Here is a 21993-nt window from a genome sequence, read left to right on the forward strand (position 1 = left end):
TTAAAATAATTATTTCAAAATAATTGTTTTGAATTTCAAAATAATTAAAGGGGAATTTAAATTTTGTTGCGCCTATTATCTAACTTTTTTTACGTTTTTAGACTCACAAAACAAAATTGTTTTAAAATTCCTCTTTAATTATTAAAAAATTCAAAATTTAAAGAGAATTTAAAAACAATTTTATTGCGCCTAATATCTAATTTTTTTACGTTTTAGGTTTAACAAAAACGTAAAAAAAATTAGATATTAGGCGTTTTTAAATTCTTTAATTATTTTGAATTTCAAAATAATTAAAAAGAAATTAAAAAACAATTTTGTTGCATCCAATATCTAGCTTCTAGTCCTTGTCATGTCTTTGTATTTATATAAATACATACATCAGAGCCTTCTTAATTGATTATTTCACATTTTTGTCACCATCGCTCATATAGAACGCCATTTTTTTTTTGATTGCAGGTGATATGGGTGTGCATACTTTGCCGGAAGAAGCAGGAACTTCTTTCGAAGACCGGACAATGGATGGCGAAGACGGGCCTCGGCGCCGTGGACAGCGCGCTGCTGCGACAAATGCAGGAGGACTTGCAGGTGGGTGGTCGTCAGGGACTCGCGGACCAAACTCGGGATAAAAGACCGAAACTCGAGAGGGCGCACAGCGCGGCTGAGAAAGAGAATTTGCCGTTATTACAGAGAAGCGGAAACTGTCCTCTCAGGAGACAGTACTCCCAACAAGAGCAGGTAACGTTTCTCTCTCGCTCGCCACCCCCTTCGATATTCTTCTCCGCACTCTCTTATTTACGAAGCCAAGATACTTTTGCGCGCACGCGAATATATACACTCCTACAGAGTTCATAAATATGTAGAGTCATAAGAGTTCGCGCGATAAGTTCGCAATCTATATATTATATATATATACCGGGTGTCCCAGAATTAATGGTACACCTGTTAATGGCAGATTCCTGGGATTTTTCCTCAGCAACAATGTTGAGGCACCAGTTTTCGAGTTATAAGCGATTGAAAATAAAGGGTTTTTCGCAAACTAAAATATTAACAAAATCACATTCTTCAATTAATTTCAAGTAGAGTTTACTTTAATAGAATTTTTTAATTTAAGGGTTAGTTACAAAGATGGCAAAAATTGGGAACATGTAGAAAATCATCTGCAAATGATCCCAGAAATCTGTCATTAACAGGTGTACCACTAATTCTGGGACACCCTGTATGTATTTTTCGCATCTGTGGCGCCTTTACTTATTTATTATATGAGCGGAAAAGAAGAGAGAGATCAGCCCGTGCCTCCTCGTCAAGTGTTATATCGCGGATCGGTGAATTTCGGTTTTGTGGTTGCAGATCTCGGGTCGCCGTATGTCCACGAGCGACAGCGGGGTGGAAATGTCCGTTTCGCCCCACGCGAGAACTTTACCGACGCCCCACGTGGTGGTCGGTTCTTACCCGATGCAACAAACTCCGAGACACCCTGCAGTCTATCCCGACGACGATCCCAACTTATACCGAGGCGAACTCGACGGGCTGATGAGGCAACATCCGCAGAACTATCAGAGGCAACGGTCGACCTATCAAGTAAGAAAAACCTTGGATAATTTCGAGTCGATTCTTGCCGAGAAAACTAGCAAAGTCTGAAGCTCGCAAGTCATATCTTGACGTACCGATGTTACATTCTAAGCCGGTATATTCAGTTTCTCATTAAGAATATAATAATAACAGGTCTACTCTTTGGAAAAACTAGAGATTGTCAGGAATTTTTTTTTTTACCTTGAAAAATTCGGGAATTCTCGTGGATTTTTATCGATTGACATTCATTTTTAAATTGTGTCTTTGATAATTTTTAAATTGTGTCTTTGATAATTTTATATTGCAAGTGGTCGATAATTAGCTGATTGGGTCAAGTTAGTAATTATATGTTACATATCATACGTTGAAAAAGATAGATATTTCGTGTTTTTTTAAATATTTGATAAATGTCATTTAGTTATTATTTTTTAGAATACAAAAAATGCATTTATTATTATTAAACTACGAGGGCAATTTGAAAAGTTCGCGACCTAGCTAGTGCTGCGTTTAAAATTTTTGTCAGGTGAAAAAGTCACATTTATTTTATCAATAATTGTAAGGTTTCAAGATAATCTCTCAAACAATTTTTCGTAAACCATAGACTATAAAGAAATTCTTCAAAAAAGACCAGAGAGAGAAAGAGAGAGAGAGGGATTTAGTAAAAAATTATTTTTGATCAGGATAGTGCTCATTTTTTAAATAGTCGTTCTATGGAAAAAAATCGCCCAATTAAAGTACGATTTGCTGCCTCATCCGTCTTACTCGTCTAATTTAGCTCCTTTTGACTTCCATCTATTTCTAAAGCTGAAAAAAATTTCTTTGTGGCAAACGATTTTCCATAAATGATGAACTAAAAATAGCAGTAAACAGATATTTTGAGGACTTAGAAGAATCGGATTTTGAAATGGAATAAAGGTACTAGAGCATCGCTGGACAAAGTACAATGAAGTTCAGGGAGATTATATTGAAATATGAAACTATTTTCAAAAAGAAAAAAAAAACAGAAAAAAGCATCTTCTATTATTAGGCCGCGAGCTTTTTATTTTATTTTAAATTGCCCTCGTTAAACAGGCTTTAGTTTTCGAAAAACTTGATTAAGTTTTTTAAGGCTTTGTATTAAATATTTTTAATAGCATATTTTAGAAACATATGTCTGACATATCTTTGCAATATTTAAGTTATTAAAATCTTATGATTTTATTGATGATTACGATGATCTTTTTTTAGTATCAAGGTTTTATGTAAGTTTCGTAGAAAATTATTTATTTTTTAAATAATATTTAAATAAATTTATATTTCTTAAGACGTTTATAAATTATGTTTTGTTTTATATTTTTATTTTATTTTATATTTATATTTTTAGTTTTGCATTATATCTTTAGAGCGTTCAGATATAGCAATATATTGCACTTTGTTATATATTGTCAAAATTAATTTTACGATTAATAAATCAATATTAAATACTAGAAAAAACGAATACATTCTTGGTAAAACTTTCTTTGGAATCGTATGAATAGAAAACATTAGACAGCGCAAGAATATTTTTTTAAAAAGCTTGTATCTACAAAGTTTCTTATTTTACCTGGAATTTTAAACGAAAATACCTAAAAAATCAAGGAACTCTCAGAGAATTTTTTACAAAATTTGAGTAGACATTCTTGAATAAATACAAATCAAAATGCTATAGAATAAATTAATGGGGACTTTATTAAGTACATTAATTCTTTTCGTTTTATAAAGTTGTGTACCACTTTTTTGCCTAATTAATTAATTAGTAAGGATTAATTGTAAGGGTCGTTCACCAAAATCTCGCGGTCCGGAATTAATTTAATTTTACAACTCGCCGATTATTTTACAGGATCAGGGCGCGGATCTCGGGATGACTTACGGCCAGACGCCGATGGAGACCGGTTCTATTCGCAGCACGATGCATCCCTCTCAGCAGCATTCGATGCATCAAACACAGGGCGGACGTTCCGCGCAATCTGCGTCAACGGTGGGCGTCCAGCAGCCAGGAAGTTTCAGTAGCAGCGAAGAGGAACGGAGCACACCGGAATGCGCCAGTGACGAGCCGGACGACTCGGAGAAAGGTAAGTGAATATTCTTCCAATTCGATATTTATTTCTAGTCGTACAACTTGTCGTTGGATATCGAGCAAATTTATATTATAGGTACGCGAAATAAGAGAAAAGTTACGGAACAGGATACTTTATTCGATCGACATATTATTTTTGCGACGTAAACATTTTTTATATAGATTTAAAAAAAATTTAAGTCAAAGAATTGTTAAAAACATTTATTCTTAATATTCTTAATTATTTTATAATTCAATATAAAATTGAAATAGTTTAATTTAAAGGTCATAAAAAGAAAGCATGATCTTTTAATCAGTCGAATTTGATTTAATTTTTTCATTCTGCGATGTATAATATAATAATATCACACATTTGTATAAACTATACATCTTTTGTCACACATCGGATCTTTCGTTTTACCCATTTGCTATATCAACTTTTTGCTGTAAAAATTTATATATACATGTATCGTAATATAATTTATTATCGCGTAAAAGGAATTTCTGGCATATCTTGGAAAATATGCTATTGGTAGAATTCAAAATGGCCTAATCGCCTGTCGAATTTATTCTATAAGTGTATAATGAAGGTATTAGGACGAGCTGATATTTGGTAGGGTCGACTCTCTGCCCTTGAAAGCCGATATGCACGAGGAAAGTTCAATCTTTCCGTGTCAATAGATATTTGGTTTATGAACACGAGGAGAGAACAATTCTCTCGCGTCACACTTGCAGAAGGAAAGTGTAATCGATCAATCCAATGCTCATGTTTGCGTGATCGCAATATCTATGAAATATCAATCAATTGCACACGTTGCATTAAGTATTCGATTCGATGCAATTAAATTGGTTTAGCATCTATAGCTACAGAAAAGTTACAATCACACATATATGCAATTATTTGTGTCGATACTTTTTATTTCTTTTACATAAAAAAACTTTGTATTAAAATAAAGAGAGGATATACAATATTATATACATATTGGATATATATGGATACGCAAGATTACGCGCAATATTGATGAAGGAAGAGGGAAATCAGCTCCGTTTTATTTGATTGCCGAAAAAAAGCTGTTTGTAAACCTGACGCGTCCTCGATAATATTTTGCCGGCGCGTTTGTTTTTATGTAACGTCACGTCTGGCTCGAAAAATCGAGAGAACGGCGTATATGTATATGTATGTATGCGGTTCACAGCTGATTAAACGCGGGATCGGCGAACTGTGAACCGACTCATCCAGGTGTCGTGTGTAACTCTCGCAGAGTACAGGAATAACTTATATTCTCTCTCTCTCTCTCTCTCTCTCTCTCTCTCTCTCTCTCTCTCTCTCTCTCTCTCTCTCTCTTTCTTTCTTTCTTTCTCTCTGCCCGCCTGTTGTGTACCACTTTTTTCACGACGAAGGTCGTCGAGTTTCTGCGTCGATCGCGACATTAGAATCCTGTCAAATTTTATATAAACGCTTCGGATAATCGCGATAACGTCGATAAAGGATGGTTTAAATTTTGCATGAAAAATAAAATAGTAAATTTAAAGGAGCCCGCACAAAATTCATAGGATTTTGGCTCTCGGTGAAGTCAGTAACCATCTAGCTTTGAGCCTATTACATTTTTTGTTCGGCAGATCATAAGCTACAAGATATGAGAAAACCAGCTGATCTTACTAAGATTCAATTTTTTATTATTAGTACGGGGTTTTTGAACTTACATAAAATCCTAGATGAACTTGAATCAGCTGATTTTCTCACATGTTGTAACTTATGACTTGCTGAACAAAAAATGTAATAAGCTCAAAACTAAATAATAGATGGTTACTGATTTACAGCCAGTCAAACACAAAAAATTAGGACTTTGCGAGTTGACTGATTGTAACTCAGTAACTGTTCATTATTTAGCTTTGAGGCTATTACATCTTTTGATCGTAATGTCTTAAACTACAACACATCATAAATTCAGCCAATTCCACCGAAAGCCAAAATCCTATGTATTTTGTGCGGGCTCCTTTCTCGCAGAAAGGGTCGATTGCGTTTAAGTAAGACGCATGGTAGCTCTATTTATGTTATGACCCTTCGTAGGAGGAGAAATCGTGATGAGAGAAGGTGAAGAGAGAGAGAGAGAGAGAGAATAACACGGTTGCGTTAAATAATTTCCACGAGAATGCATTGTAACGCACGTGAAATGCCAACTTTATATAACTTGATGCGCACATATCGATTTTATAATGGCCAGTGGGCTCCTCCAGTTTTCTCTCTAACAATCCTTGCCGCGCCATATATAATAATATCGACTGGACTTGACACGCGTGTATATCGTCGATCGTGGGAGAAGAGGAAGAAGGGAAATAGATGGAGGGCTAAGGGTGGAAAGGGGGCGAGAAGAGAGGAGGGTGGGGGGTGGAGGAAAGGATGTCCAAGGGTTATCCGCGTCACGTTAAATCCGCGATCGGAACTCCGCGATCGCGTATCCCGCGATATCCTGCGGGAATTCTCAGGTTCTGTCCTCCCGGTCTCGCCGTTGCATTGATCCTTGGCAACCCCCCTCGTCCCTCTTTCTCCCTTTCCACCCTTTCCGCTCATCCTTCGCCGACCCTCTCTCTCTCGCTCGACGCGGTCTTCCTATATTTCCACCCCGTCCTTCTTCCTCCTTCTCGCTGCCTCCCGCTCGCGACGCCCACACGCTAGGCGTGACGTCACGCGGCCAACACGTGGGCGAATTCAAACATCTGCCCTCTTCTTCATTTCTGGATAGTCTTCGACCCCTAACCAAGTCTGGAAGGAAAGGGATGGCCGCCGGCTCAAAGAGGGAGTTACTTTCTCTTTCGAGCGACCCCCATTGAATGATTATCCTGGAAATCGTCCTTCCTTCCGAAACCCTGCTCGTGAAAATTAACGGGGCGCGCTTTTGACCCTTGTCAAACCCCTCATTGGCTCGAGCTCTCATTAAAGTCTCTCTTTCGTTTTTAAAAATTATCCCCTGTTATTTTATTTTCGATATATTGTACAGCTACATTTTTGCCCTTTATCGACGAATGAAGGGGTTAGTAAATTTAATGTTTCTCTCCGTGCGCGCGTGTCGCTTTTCACGTTAATTCAACTGTAACTCTAAACAACTGGAACGACGCGAGTTTATTTATTTATTTGTTTATTTTAGTTTTTTATTTTTTTCGAAAAATAAAGAGCATCGTCGACGAAACGGGGTTACGAAATGTCATCGGGGGAACACAATGAAGATCACGTGAACCTACACGCCACTTTTCCATGCGGCTCGTTACTTATGAACGGAGGTTGAAAACTTTGACATTTTCCCCCTCCCCTGGGAACGATGAAAGAACTGCGTATCGTGTACGATCACGCTTTCGCGAATCACTCGACAGAGGGGCACATATGTTATGTATATATTCTCTCGCGACGCATTTTACAGGAATTCGAGAGTTTCCAGGCTAATTCGTCGATTATTTTCACGCCGCAATAAACGAGAGAAATACTCGAGTTGAAATTTTGCCTCTGTTTTCGAATTAAAATTTTTTTTTCAGATTTATAGGTTCTAGAGAATATTTCGATAAATTTAGTTTATATAGGAATTAAACTTCTCTTTATTTTATTATACTTTAAAGAGACAGTAAATGAACAGTTTTCTACTTACAAGATGTTATGAAGTTCGATAAAATTATAGCAATTTCATGAAAGGGTGACTATTTAAAATATCAAAAAATAGAGATGCTAGATTAAAAATTATGATCGGGAATAGGAGAAAAATTTCGACTCGGGTAATTAGTTACATTAACATCTGCAATATTTTCACCGACACCGGTGGCCTTTTTTTGCATATTTACGACACAATTTGGGTCGAATTTTCTCGAAGAGGGGCGAGTTAAGCAGTCTCATATAAATTTAATCCGAAGACATTGCAATTTGACGGTCGGACGAGCAGGGCTTTGGCGCCGTATTCATTTTTTACCATAGAGTCTTCTTGCTTTCTCCTCATAAATCTGGTGTCGCGCGTGCATCGAAATTAGCTCTCGCATTTTACCAAAAGCTAGGAACCAAATCTATATCTCGCGGAGAAACAGATACCAGGAGAGACAATAATTAATTTTGTTATGCTGCGTATATATATCAAATGCATGTACTTTTTTACCTCAGCTAATTTATAGGATAGAAAGACGTTCCTCTTTAACTGTCCAATTCTTGACATTGATAATACCTCAAATTATGGACAGGAATTTTTTCAAAATATTATCCTTGTTAATAAATAAAAAAAAAATAATAAAATCTCGGCGTACGATTTACGTAGTTATACCGACTTATATAAATCTCACAAAAATATGTGGGCAGCCTATCTATACATATATCCGGCGATGCAAATAGTTGAACCGAGCCTTGTTAGATTTTACAGAGAGATCATCCCACTCTATATACTCCTCTTCTTTTATATATTTATTCCTTCGCATTTTTATTCCTGCGTGTGTCTGAAGGGTTTTATAACTGTTTACCTACGTCGCTATTTCCACTTGATCACTGTATTGGTGCGCGATATAGCCTGGGATAAACACGGAGACCCCAGAATCAAGCGTCGCCACTCTCTCTGTGGAGGACTGCGGTGGAACTACGTTAGGTATACGTATCAAAGACACGCATCCTGTGTGACGCACAACCTCTGCTAGTGCTCTTCAATAAAAATGCTAATAATAGCGATAATGCAGACTCATATATATGTATATATATAAGCGACGGAGTTCTTCATTCGTCTCGTATTTTTTTCTTCTCTATATATTCTTTTTTTTTTTAGATATCAAGCAACGGGTAAACTTTGCAAAAGAAAAAAATTTCTCGATATATCCATATTAAATATCTTCATTATGAGGATCGCTATTTTTTTTACTTGAACGAGTCGCGTGTAAAAGAGATGCAAAATGTGAATGGGAAAACAGTGCATTGGATGATCGGTCGCACATTTCTTTCTAGCTGCGAGATCGATGATCGGTTTCGATACAGGATTAATCTTGATTTAATGCATCATTTGTCCCTTTTCAGTTTTGATTCTGAAAGAATCGGACTGAGAGTTTAACTAAAAAAAAAAAAAGAGTCGAAAAGAGATATAAGACAGGGTGCAAACACACATGCATAACTAAACGTGCTCTATTTAAGAAGTCTGACGAACGAAGACGATTATTGCGGCGAAATCATAAGTTAAGGGTCGAGGTACAATGAATATAATCGTGTGTGAAAATCGCTTTAAACGAGGGCGACAGGCTAGCCTGACGATTGTTGTTGCTCCCATTCGTAGATGCACAATGCAATTAGAGAATAGAGATTTAGTGTGTGTGTATGTGAGGGTGTGTTTGTAGTAACTTGAAAGAAAGAGAGAGAAAGGGAGGGTGAGAAAGAGAGGAGGAGAGAGAGAGAGGTAAGTTATGTGCGTGAATATATGTTATACCGAGGCAATTGTTTCTTTTTGATATCTGACGGAGAACCTGAGAGTTGCGTGAAAATAACGAGACAGGTGTCTCCGGGATGGACGCAGGAAAAGAAAGGAAAAATCTTCGCGGGGTTAAATTAATTGTCGGAGAAGAGAGAGATGTGTTTGCTGCGAGATGCAGCCATCGGTAATTCACTTCGCTTAGCAATTTCCTCTCGGCAACTTTTTTTTTCACCCTTTCCCTCCCCCTCCCCTGCCATCACATGCGTTACATTTCTCTCGGGAATTTATATTCAGAATCAATATTAAGGGAAGATTCTCCGTTTTTTTTTTTTTTTCACGTCGTTTATCGGCACGCGAATCCCCGCAGATTAAATAATCTCCCGCTCCCGACATCCGCGGACTAATAGTGTAATTCGACACGACGGATAATACGCTTATAAAACCGCCGTAATATCTGGGAAGAGAGAGAGAGAGAGAGAGAAAAAATCTCGCTTATCGATCACGCTATCTCGACGACTGAGATAAGCCGGGCGAAGGAGGTATATACTCTCGGTAAGTAGAGTACTTGGAGTTTACCCAATTTTGTTATCGCGGGTTAATGAGAGGGTCTTCGTAGGCGCGGTTTTTTTCGCGCTTCCGAACTTCCGGAGAGAGAAGAAATATTTTTTTTTTCCACGAGAAATAGGAAGCTTAAACGAGATACCGACGACGATGACGATGATGACGAAGATGCAAAAGTGGGAGCGTAAGGGGGTGGCGGTAAAACCTCCGAGTGATTTATACGACGGTGAGTCGCGGTGTCATCTAACTTTTAAATTAAGATTCTTTGCACTTTTCACCCCCTTCTCACCCTCCTCCTTTCCGGTTTCATCATTTCCTCACCCTTCCGTTTCGCGCGCACGTACTAGCTGTAACAGCTGTTCGCTCTTCTCTATTTATTACCCCGCGTGAGCGTCTCTCTTCGTGTAATGTAAGAGAATGCCACGTTCGCGTCGCCAGGTACCTGAAGATGCATGATTCTCTCTCTCTCTCCCTCTCTCTCTCTCTCTCTCTCTCTCTCTCTATCTCTCTTTATCTATTTATCTATTCCACCTACTTGAAACACGATTTAAACGCCCAAGCTCCTCGTTTTACGCGTTACATCTTGTTGACAAGACGTGGTAAAGAATGCAATGTAAAGAGAAGTTGCTTCTTTACTTTGTCTTTCGGATTTTTTCGCGGACATATCCACACATAGAAAAAAATAGATACCATAGTTTAGATGTTCCTATATTAAGCCTGAAATTTAGTGATGATGTCTAAATTTTAGCTTTAATAAGGGGTCATCCCCTTAAATTACGTAAGGTTTTTTTTATGACTTTTTTATCCTCCCTTTCCTCCCACGTAAAGGACTGTAAGATTTTCTATACTCCTTCCTTTTCTCTGTATATTACGTAATATTTTACAATTTTACTAATAATGAGATTTTAAAAATATTTTAACCCTGTTTTAGAGATAAAAAAAGTGGTTAAACGTGAGCAGGATCCTGGGGGGGGGGGGAGTTAACCCCCTTCCCCTTGCAAATTAAAAGAAACAGTTTTGCTGAATTTGTTTAAAAAATATAAATAAAGAAAAACAAACATTAAAGAGCTATCGACGTCAGGATCCGCTAGTGTATATATATAAGTATAAGATACACTGTAAATTATACTCATTACGCATTTAAGGGATTAAGTATAGATTAATTCAGACATAGGACGAAATGATGAGATAATTTTGTTGTACGAAAATAATTAGGCGAAATTCTTTGTATATATATATATATATATATATATATATATATATATATATATATATATTATATCTTATAAAGATATAATATATTATATATATATATATTATATAGATATAAAGAATTTCACCTAATTATTTTCGTACAACAAAATTATCTCATCATTTCGTCCTATGTCTGACTTAATCTATACTTAATCCCTTAAATGCGTAATGAGTATAATTTACAGTGTATCTTATACATACATATTGTATATATTATATAGATATAAAGAATTTCGCCTAATTATTTTCGTGCAACGAAATTATCTCATCATTTTGTCCTATGTCTGACTTAATCTAAACTTAACTCCTTGAATGCGTAATGAGTATAATTTACAGTGTATCTTATACATACATATTATATATATTATATAGATATAAAGAATTTCGCCTAATTATTTTCGTGCAACGAAATTATCTCATCATTTTGTCCTATGTCTGACTTAATCTAAACTTAACTCCTTGAATGCGTAATGAGTATAATTTACAGTGTATCTTATACATACATATTGTATATATTATATAGATATAAAGAATTTCGCCTAATTATTTTTGTGCAACGAAATTATCATTATTTCGTCGTATGTCTGACTTAATCCAGACTTAACCCCTTGAATGCGTAATGAGTATAATTTACAGTGTATGTTATACTTTTATATATATATATATATATATATATTTTATATATATATTTTATATATATATTATATACATACTTTATATATATATTATATATATAAAAGTATAAGATACACTGTAAATTATACTCATTACGCATTCAAGGAGTTAAGTTTAGATTAAGTCAGACATAGGTCGAAATGATGAGATAATTTCGTTGCATGAAAATAATTAGGCGAAATTCTTTATATATATATATATATATATATATATATATATATAAAAGTATAAGATACACTGTAAATTATACTCATTACGCATTCAAGGGATTAAGTTTAGATTAAGTCAGACATACGACGAAATGATGAGATAATTTCGTTGCATGAAAATAATTAGGCGAAATTCTTTATATATATATATATATATATATATATATATACACTGGCGGATCCTGGGGGGAGGGAGGTTAAAAACCCCCCTTGCAAATTAAAAGAACAATTTTGCTGAATTTGTTTAAAAAATATAAATAAAGAAAAACAAACATTAAAGAGCTATCGACGTCGTTGATCCTGGAATAAAAGCTAATCATGAAACCAAAAATATTAAATAAAATAATTTTGCAAACCCCCCCCCCCTCCCCCATTATCGACGTCAGGATCCGCTAGTGAACGTGAGTGATTTTATCAAATTTGAATACACCTATTGTACCAAAGTAAGTCTTTTCTCCAAAATGTCAAGTTATTATTTTTATAAAATAGTTCAAATCAGTTGATAAAGACAACTAATTAGTATAAATGAAAATGAAAACTTTTATGATCTTTTAGCGAAAAAAATTTTTTAGATTTTATCTTATCGTAGGAATATTTTCAAAAATCATATAAGAACCACTTCAACCCTCTCCTCCCCCATATAATAAAGCGTAAGAAGATTTTGACCCTTCTTTCCATCAAAAGCCTTACCTAATTTAGAGATGGCCCCGTAAACTAATATTTTTAACTATAATTTAACGGGAAATTCTCTAATTAATTTCTCTAATTAAATTATATATAGTATAGTTAAAATTTAGCTATTGTAACTAATATTTTTTTTCCGTATTCCGAGTCAAAAATTTATCCACTTTCTATATCTCAGTTTTCCGATTTCCAACATCCATTTCGATACTTTATAAGCGCAATCAGATCGCTCTCTTTTCGAAACTATTTAACTTGTATAGAGAAAGAGAGAGAGCTCCTCTTTTAAATCTCCAAGCGGAAAACTCATTCGTTTACAGTTTATTTGAGGTTTACTGTTTACAAAGCGGAGGAGCTCGATTTCTATACAAATTAAACTCCCCTATCGAAATCCTCTAGAATCTCTTTATAAACGTGAGAAAATTGAGATTCAAAATAGGAGCAAAATTTCGATTGCTCGGATTTCGTACGTAACAAGGGAAATCGAGTCTCTCTCTCTCTCTCTCTCTCTCTCTTTCTCTTGGACAATAGACGTAATGCTATTCGCCGATTAAATCGATTACATTGTTAAATCGTGCCTTCGATCGTCAATGGAGCTGCTCTCTCGAATAACGTAGCTTTTATTGTCTCTCGTTATGCCGTAATATCGAGATATCGCGCGTTTTGACTTACGGATATCGAATGCACAGAATATGGCTATATAGGGTAGGGTGTCGTTGAATGATATAAGGATGACTCTCTCGTGACGATCGTATAGCCAATTTGTTAGTTTTACGAGCTATGCGAATCTTTATCGCGCTGCTTGTATATTGTACAAGGTGTCCCAAAACTACAAGATATGTTTTTTTAAGGATAAATTCTCTGGCCAATCTGTGAGGACGATTTTTCCTCAGAAAAAATGCCTCGATAACCTTTCGATTGAAAAAGAAAAGCTTTTCGCAAGCTGAACTTTGTAGAGTTAAAAGTTGTATTTTTCGCTTAATTTTAAGTGGAATGTATTTCAATTGAATTTTAATTTGATTTAATTTTATTATTTATTATTTCATTTTTTATTATGAATTTTTTTAAAATTAATTTGAATTAATTTGAAAAATTACGAACTTGCAAAAATGACGATCTCTTTCGATTTTCGTCAAGGAAAAATTATTTCTAAATTAGTCAGAGAGTCTATAATTAAAAGAATATCTGTTTTGTGAAACAGTCTGTACATGGCGCATTCGACTTCCTCTCTCCAATATAATCCCTTATAATTCCCTTCGATCTAAAAATATTCCTTCGTATATGATTTTTGACATTTAATGTACGACAAGAGATTTAATTGGGCGTTTCTTTCAGTGAAAGAATTCACGACAGAAAACAACTCTTACGCAACATCATCTGACGTCAAAAGATATTATTCCTTATTAATTATCTTTTAATTTTTTTTTTTTTTTTCATTTAAACACCGAGCACGAAATTTCGCCCAGGATAATTTCGGTACTTCTCTAATTAATTCTCTAATTGTATATCTTGTCTAATTGCGATTGACTGACAGCTATACAGTATATCGATATCCATCTTCCCGGCGTAGGTGAATGAGAGACATCGCAGCGATGCATTATCTCGCGATTAGCGATAAGTCAGGTGTGTTGTGTGTGAAAATGTGTAGTTAAAGGGAGATCGGCTTTTAGGGCAAAAGCCGCCGCCGCTAGTGATGACTTCCAGGGGCTCGCGGGAGAAGGTGACAGACAGAATGAATCGGCAATTCCCCGCGGTACTTAATAACCTTATTACGTAAAAATACAGAGCAAATATCATCTTTCGCTATATATATACACTATATACTCTATATATATATTATTATATATATAAATTACAAATAATATATATGTTTATATAATAATATATATAATATAAATATATTATATAAATATTAAATATTATATAATAATATTTATATAATAATATATAATTATATATATATATATATATATATTTATAATTGTATGTATACTCTTATATATACATATATAATACATATATCTGTGCGTATGCGTGTGCATGTGTGTGTACGTATCTCTGCCGAACGGTCGCACTGAAAAAGTCTGGTTCTTCTCCCTTTACATAATTTTTTTTCAAAGTTTTCCTCTAATTTAACTACTTGAAATGAAGACTTATCGGGAAAACAGACCGTCCGCCCGTGCGCTTAATTGCCGTGTGTTTAGAGAATTCTCTTGCGTTATCCTTGCTCGTATATATATATATATATATATATATATTTTTGCGAAACTCTTCCAGTTTTTTACGGGCCTCGGGACACGCCCACGTGACGTTATATACCACGAGAATAATGCGAGTACGTGCCGAAGTAAATTTTTCTACGGAGAAAATGCAATCTTCCCCCTTGCTTGCTTACGCGCGCAGCTCGCGAAAATAAGGTATTCGCGTGACGCGACCGATCGGCATAGAATTGTAATAGATTTTATTTGTTCTACTTTGGACGGCTATGAATCGTGCACACCAGGTATATTTTTATTCACACTCTACACCTCCCCAAAAAATTTATATACATTATACGTACACGTACAACTCTCTCACAAATATATATATTGCGCCTCTGGGAATATTTTCTATACTCGCTCTTGCTATACATATACATATTTAAATATCTGCATAGAGTGTATTAGGTACTTGCTTATTGAATACCGGGTGCAATAGTAATTATTGCGTTTTTTAACAAATTAAGGGACCGTGCTATGCTATGCATATCTTATTTTTCTCTCGTGTTTTTTTTTTGAACGGTAATGTTACTCTAAATTTGTGCTAAATTTGCAAGATAAAATGTGAAGATGTTAATATTAATTTACACGTTCTGGAAAAAGTCTCTTAAACGGTGATTCACGAAATTGAGTAATCAAAAAGTTTTGAAAATTTCGACGAATTATTTAGAAATGTATTTCAAAAAATTATTTAGAAATGTATTTCAAAAAATTATTTAGAAATGTATTTCAAAAAATTATTTTAGAAATATATATATATATATATAATTATATGTATATTTTTTATAGTAATATACAAGCTATAAACATTTATTTTTGCTTACTCTCTCTCCTTCTCTCTCCTTCTCTTCTTATATATATTTTAAAGTATAATAAAATTTCTAAAGCACATTTTTTGATCACAATTTCCTGAATAACTGTAAGAGTATCGATGATTATTTAATGGCGCATGCGGGACGTGACATCGTATACAAGAGCTAAAAATAAAAATTTGTATCCTTCTGTTCGTATTATAATTTTTCATGTTTTACGTCTGTCTCTGCCCAAGTTTTGTGTAATATACACGATAAAAATCTCGATGTCTACCACTTAAATCCTGCTGTCCCAAGGAAATAGAAAGTGTCCCCCTTAATGCCAGAACTTTATATGGACAGATTGTAACTTATGCACGTTATATACGCGCACACATGTACACACACACATGCACACACACACACACACACACACACACACACACACACACACACATATAATCACACGATCCTTGCACATTTTTTTACGCAGTTATATAGTCGTCTCTCGCCAGTCGTGTACGCAAATTCAGAAATTCGTCTTTTAATCGGTTCTATCTTATAATAACGCTTTCAGACATCGTCTGTCGCACATTTTTTATCGCGGGCAAGCTTGCACCGCCGCCTCTTATTTCATTTCTGTTAGGTATATATATATTATATATATCGCTACATAACACACAAAACGCACACACACGAAGCTGACGCAGGAAGATGCGTCCATGATTCGAGAGATAAAAAAAACCGAAATGTTTCGAGACAGATGCGATCTCGAAAAAATAAAAAAAAAGAAAAATTAAAAAAGCGTGTATGCTGAGGAGGAAGAAGAACGGAGAGACCTCGCGAGAGAGAGAATACGCTTCTCGGCGATGAAGAGAGTACTCGTGGTAGCTTAAATTAAGGGTTTCACGGTCGAGGGTGGCCGTCGAAAGAGAGAGGGAGAGAGGAAAAGAAAAAAAAAAAAAAAAAAACGAAAAACCGTTTTGGATCTACTGTAGGGAAGGGGTACTACCACCACGCGGGAGGTCCGAAATCGATGTCCAGTGGTGGACGTAGGCACAACGGATCCCACAATGGGTCGGGCGCAAACACGGCCGTCGAGCATAATGGCCACCATCCACCGCGAGAGCCGCGAAAGGAAGAGAGCACTCTCGTCAGACGGAGCTTCCGAAGATGCGGCGACGAGTGGCGCTCCGACAGTAGGAGGTGCGTTTTTTTTTTAGAAAACAAGAGAAACACCGCGAGAAGACCCCGTGCTTCCCTTCTTTTTCGCTCTATTTTATAAATTGTTTATTTATTTATTTTATAAAGAACCCCGCACTAATCTTATGTGAAATGGATTTTGGTTTAATCAGTAGTTGATTAGGCTTTTTTCATATGTTGTAGCTTATGACCTGCTGAATAAAAGATGTAATAGTTTCAGAGCCAAATAATGGACAGTTCTTGAGCTAGAGTCAGTCAAACAACTATCTATTATTTAGTTTGAAGTCTATTACATTTTTTGTTCAGTAGTGTCATAAGATATCATACATGAGAAAACCAGTTGATTTTATCTGGGTCTATATAATTTCACAGTCACATAAAAATAAAAATAAAAAGTAAACTAAGCCTATATAAAATTAAATTTTGGTAAATCAACTGGTTTTCTTATTTACTCAGTTACTGATTTAAACAACCAGTCAAACATGATAAACTCGGATTCTGCGAGTTGTTTGACAGGCTGTAGTTTAGTAACTATTCTTATTTAGCTTTGAAGCTACGACAGCTTTTGTTCAGCAGGTCATAAGCTACAACATATGAAAAAATCTGGTGAAGCTAATTTAACTGAAATCCATTTTACATAATATTAGTCCGGGATTCTTCATTTATTTATTCGCGACGGATCACGCGTCATCAAAATCCCCGATCGCGAAAGTTCGAGTGGCGATTTTCGAGGTCCGCGACGCAGAAACGATATCTTTATTTTATTTATCGGAGAGATACGTAAGAAAATATCGGAGTAGAAATAATATTAAAAAAAATTTTTTATTTTCCTACACAGTTGAAAAATTTGTGTTAAATTTAACAAATATCACATGTCCCAAACGGTCCACAGAAATTTTTGTGTTAATTTAACATAATACGGATATGTTAAATGATGACACGAATATTGTGTTAATATTTTAACATAAAATAAATGCAAACTTCAAGTAAACTTAAAATAAATTTTGTTTTAAATTAACATAGTTTTAATGTAAAAATTAACTTAAAAAATTGTTAATTTTACATTTTATCATCCCCACTTATATTATAAAGTAAAATTAACATTTTTTTTCTGTAAATTTTAACAGATAAATCTTGTCACTAATAATATCGAACATATTTATTGTGTAAAATTAAAAGTAAATACACATTGTGTTATGTTTACACTTTTTTTCAGTTATTTTAATAATTTAACATTTGAGTCCAATTAACACAACAGCAATATGTTAATTTAACACATGAATGTGTTAAATATTTAACACAATGACGGGGATCGTTTCTAACAAGAAAACACAAATTTTCAAACTGTGTATTATTTAAAGAGCCTAAAGGAACCCTAAAGCCTAAATTATGAATAAAGGTCAAAGTTGAATTTACAGATACATTGTTGCGTTCTGTCGAAATTACGATATGCAATTTGTCCTGCGCTTCGTCTCTGCGAGAGCTTGTCGAATTAGGTGAATTTAAATTGAGTATGACGAGCTTTAATTAATGGGACTTTTTCAAAATAGAGTTTCTGTATAATATTTTTTATGATATTGCGTTGATCAAAGTACTTAAAAAAAAAAGATTAAAAGGCATACAATGCTAACAAATCTGTTTTTGTTTTCTGCTTTTTTATGAGAAATTTTGAGAATTAAAATTTTATTCAAATTTTAACTGCAATTATACATTACATATAAGCTTTCTGACAATATTGAAAAATGCCATTAGTTAAATTAACCGAATTAAAAACATGAAACCTACATAAATGTGATTTATCTTCATATTTTAAATTCGTGTTCTTTCTCTTTCTCTCTGATGCATTTCGAAATTTTTTTATATTCTACAAGATACGAATTTCTCTTGCACGTGTATATAATAATGTTAAAAATATAAAAAATGACTTGATTTTTAGCGGGGAATATTTTACATAATTAAAATATTTCATTGAAATATAAGGTAAATATTTTAATTCAATATTATAATTCTCTTTCCTCTAACTTTGATTGAATGTAATATTCGATAATTTAAAACACGTGTAAAGCACATTTTTAATTTCGGCGACAATTTTGTGACGATGAAAGATCGAACTCATATCTGAGCTATATTTATGTGCTTTAAAGCTCGGAGGCGAAAGGTAGAACAATAATGCATTACATTCGCAAGACTAAACATATAATTGTTATCGAAATTTTTTTATATTAAATTATGATATCGCGCGCTGAAAATCTTGTAATAAATTAACATAAACCGAACAAACAAACTTTTACAATTTGGGGGATTAATTCGTTATTTTCTTATTATTTGCTTTATTAATTTCGCGTTAAAAACAAAGATGTTTGAAGAACGGATATCCGAATCGCACTTTGAGTTCTGAAACTCGGACCCGAGATTCGCGAATCACAGTGTGCAGGAATAATATACACACGAAATAAATAAAATGCAAAATAATAAATCGAAAATCTGATATATAAATACAAATCCAGATATAAAAGAGGTTTAAGGGCTTAGCAAAATTATTTTTAAACTCTATATTTAGCTTGAAAACGTTTCAATCCTTCCTTTGGACCAACCAATTGCTGAGGTCCTAAGGAAGGATCGAAACGTTCAAGATAAGTGTATAAAGGAATTTAAAAATAATTTTGTTCCACCTAATAAACCAGATATAAAAGGGGTTTAAGGGCTTAATAAAATTTTTAAAAATTTTTCTATACTTATCTTGAACACGCTTCAATTCTTCCTTTGGACCAACCAATTGCTGAGGTCCTAAGGAAGGATCGAAACATTAAAGATAACTGTAAAGGAATTTAAGAATAATTTTGTTCCACCTAATGAACCAGATATAAAAAGGGTTTAAGGGCTTAACAAATATCTTTTTAAATTTCTCTATACTTATCTTGAACTCGTTTCAATCCTTCCATTGGACCAACCAATTGCTGAGGTCCTAAGAAAGGATAAAGGATCGAAACATTCAAGATAAGCGTATAAAGGAATTTAAAAATAATTTTGTTCCACCTAATGAACCAGATATAAAAGGGGTTTAAGGGCTTAATAAAATTTTTAAATATTTTTTTATACTTATCTTGAACACGCTTCAATTCTTCCTTTGGACCAACCAATTACTGAGGTCCTAAGGAAGGATCGAAACGTTCGCGATAAGTGTAAAGGAATTTAAGAATAATTTCCACCTAATATCTGCACTTGGCTCTTATACCAGTTCTTTTCATATCTGAATTTGCATTGAAATAAAATGCAATATACACACGCACACCAATCATCCATCCGTCCTCGTGTCTCTCTGTGTACATGGTGGCGTGTCTGAATTAATTAGGTTCACGGAGAGGAGGGGGAAAAAGACAGTGCGTTTTGACGGTGGGACCAATGTCGGCGGCCCTCAGGAGGAGGAATGGTCTTGGGAGGCCGATCGGCAGGGTAGCCAAGACAGCGCGACCAAAGACTCCGGGATAGACACTTCTAGCACGTTCACGAGCAGTGAAGACAGCAACAGGGGCGATCTGCCCAAGGTACGGGGGCCGGGTTACGAGCGAGTGACGTCAGCCAGGCTCGTAAGAACGCTAGAGAAAACGCTTCTTCGAGTTTGTAGCGAGTAGTATTATGATATCGCGGATGATCGATGATAAGGCGTAGAAGGCAAGGGCCTACGATGTAGGATAGGCGCAGAGTCTAGGAATAGATATCGCCGATATTATTTCCGGTGGTGGAGATCGAGTAAAAGGGGTTTTCCATTCGAGGTGTTCTTTCTTTCGTCTGTTATGCAAATCGATCGATATACGTAATCACGCGCTCACGCTACTTTTGATAAGACGCTAATCGCGCGCGGTGAATATATTTAGTACGTCAAAGAATAAACGTCGTCCAAAGTGGAATGTGGATTATTTTCTTTCTCGCTCCTCGCTTTGATAGCGTTAGCGAAGAGGCATTGAAGGGGTAGTGTTTATTAGTTATTACCTTCGGATTACAATATGTCGTGTGCCAGGAGAGTCAAAGTTTCAGGGAGGGAAAGTTACGCTGCGAGATACCGATTTGGTGCGCGAGAATATTCAGAGAGATATGATTATCAAATTATGCCTGAACGTTTGATTTATTTTTTTTCTTCTTCTTCTTCGCTCTACTCGGCGCTGATAGGAAAGAACCTCTTTTGCTCGATTAAACCCTGAACTTCGTGCTTAAAGGCTTGTGTGCTTGTGTTCGTTTTTGATCTCGAGGTTTATTTGTTTGATTTATTTGTACATTTCGGCTTCTTTTGTACAACTTACCAAACGTTGACATATGTATATTTAAAAAAAAAAATTTGAGCTAATCTGAATCCCTGAAACTGAACTCGCGAAATATTATTGATTTTTGATTCTCAAGTTATCGATATGACATACATAAATAATTATTTATCATTTCTCTAGCAAAATCTTATAATGGAATTTAATTTGAAAAAGAATAAGATTACTTTGCACAGAGTGCTCCGTGAATTCATAAGTTTTAAGTAGAAGAGACAAAATTGTCTTTTGAACTACTCTCTTGCGTCAGACTTTTTTTCGATCCATTCCATTGTGCCTCTTTCTGAACTGAAATCTACCGTAATTTTCAAGAGTTTTACAACGTGGATTTAATAGATTTTATTAAGTGTTTTACAACGTTGGTTTCATAAATTTCGGACGACGAAAATGATTTACGTACTTTTAAACAATGAATATCATTTCTGACATTCATTTCTCTTCTACGCCACTCTTGAGTTAAAGTATCGGGCATCTAATTGAGTTTTCGCAAGTTAGAATTAAAAGAAAAAAAAAAACGTAGGAAAATTGCAGATAATTGATTTGATATAGGAGGTCTGAATTCTTCCGGAAATAACTAGAATGACACATTTTTCGTTTTCTGTGAAATCCATTTTGTTAATTTTATTCGAGTTTGATCTATGATTGCGCAATTTTATAGTAATAGAGGATATTATTATGTACAAAAGAACGAATAGATTTCGTAAATAATAAAAATCGATAAAAAAGCAGCAATTACGGTTTGATTGTAGATTATCGTTTCTATTCTTCGATTTGAAAACACCAGTTGAAACTTGATTCGAACGATATCTGTGTGAATCGAATCAAATTATATAATTGACTATTTTTACGGAAACAAAAATCACTTGATTTAATATTCATTTCTACCGAACAATTTATAGCTGATCGATATTCTCAATTGTGTCCTCTAGTTATATGTATATCTATAAGATTTGAGATTTCTTGCCAATTAGAGACAGATAATAAAAAA

General features: G+C 34.7%; 1 protein-coding gene across 18 annotated transcripts in view; it reads left to right on the forward strand.

The window, feature by feature from the left end:
- The window catches only part of Rim (Rab3 interacting molecule), an 86162-nt gene that overhangs the window by 24720 nt on the left and 39449 nt on the right, over positions 1-21993 (forward strand). For 11 of the 18 annotated variants that reach the window (XR_014426248.1, XM_083048260.1, XM_083048257.1 and 8 more), the window contains exons 3-7: positions 457-735; positions 1348-1578; positions 3428-3659; positions 16488-16695; positions 20045-20279. Coding sequence is in view for 17 of the 18 variants with exons in the window: in XM_083048260.1 (XP_082904386.1) it covers positions 457-735; positions 1348-1578; positions 3428-3659; positions 16488-16695; positions 20045-20279 (1185 nt within the window). In the remaining variant the exon portion in view is untranslated. Of the gene's footprint in view, positions 1-456; positions 736-1347; positions 1579-3427; positions 3660-14110; positions 14194-16487; positions 16696-20044; positions 20280-21993 lie in introns of all 18 variants that reach the window. The other 7 variants (XM_083048262.1, XM_083048263.1, XM_083048264.1 and 4 more) reach the window with 4 other exon arrangements.

The sequence above is a fragment of the Prenolepis imparis genome, unplaced genomic scaffold (assembly GCF_030444845.1).
Source record: "Prenolepis imparis isolate NDT839.2.m4 unplaced genomic scaffold, iyPreImpa1.0 SCAF_10, whole genome shotgun sequence".
Taxonomy (NCBI): Eukaryota; Metazoa; Arthropoda; class Insecta; order Hymenoptera; family Formicidae; genus Prenolepis; species Prenolepis imparis.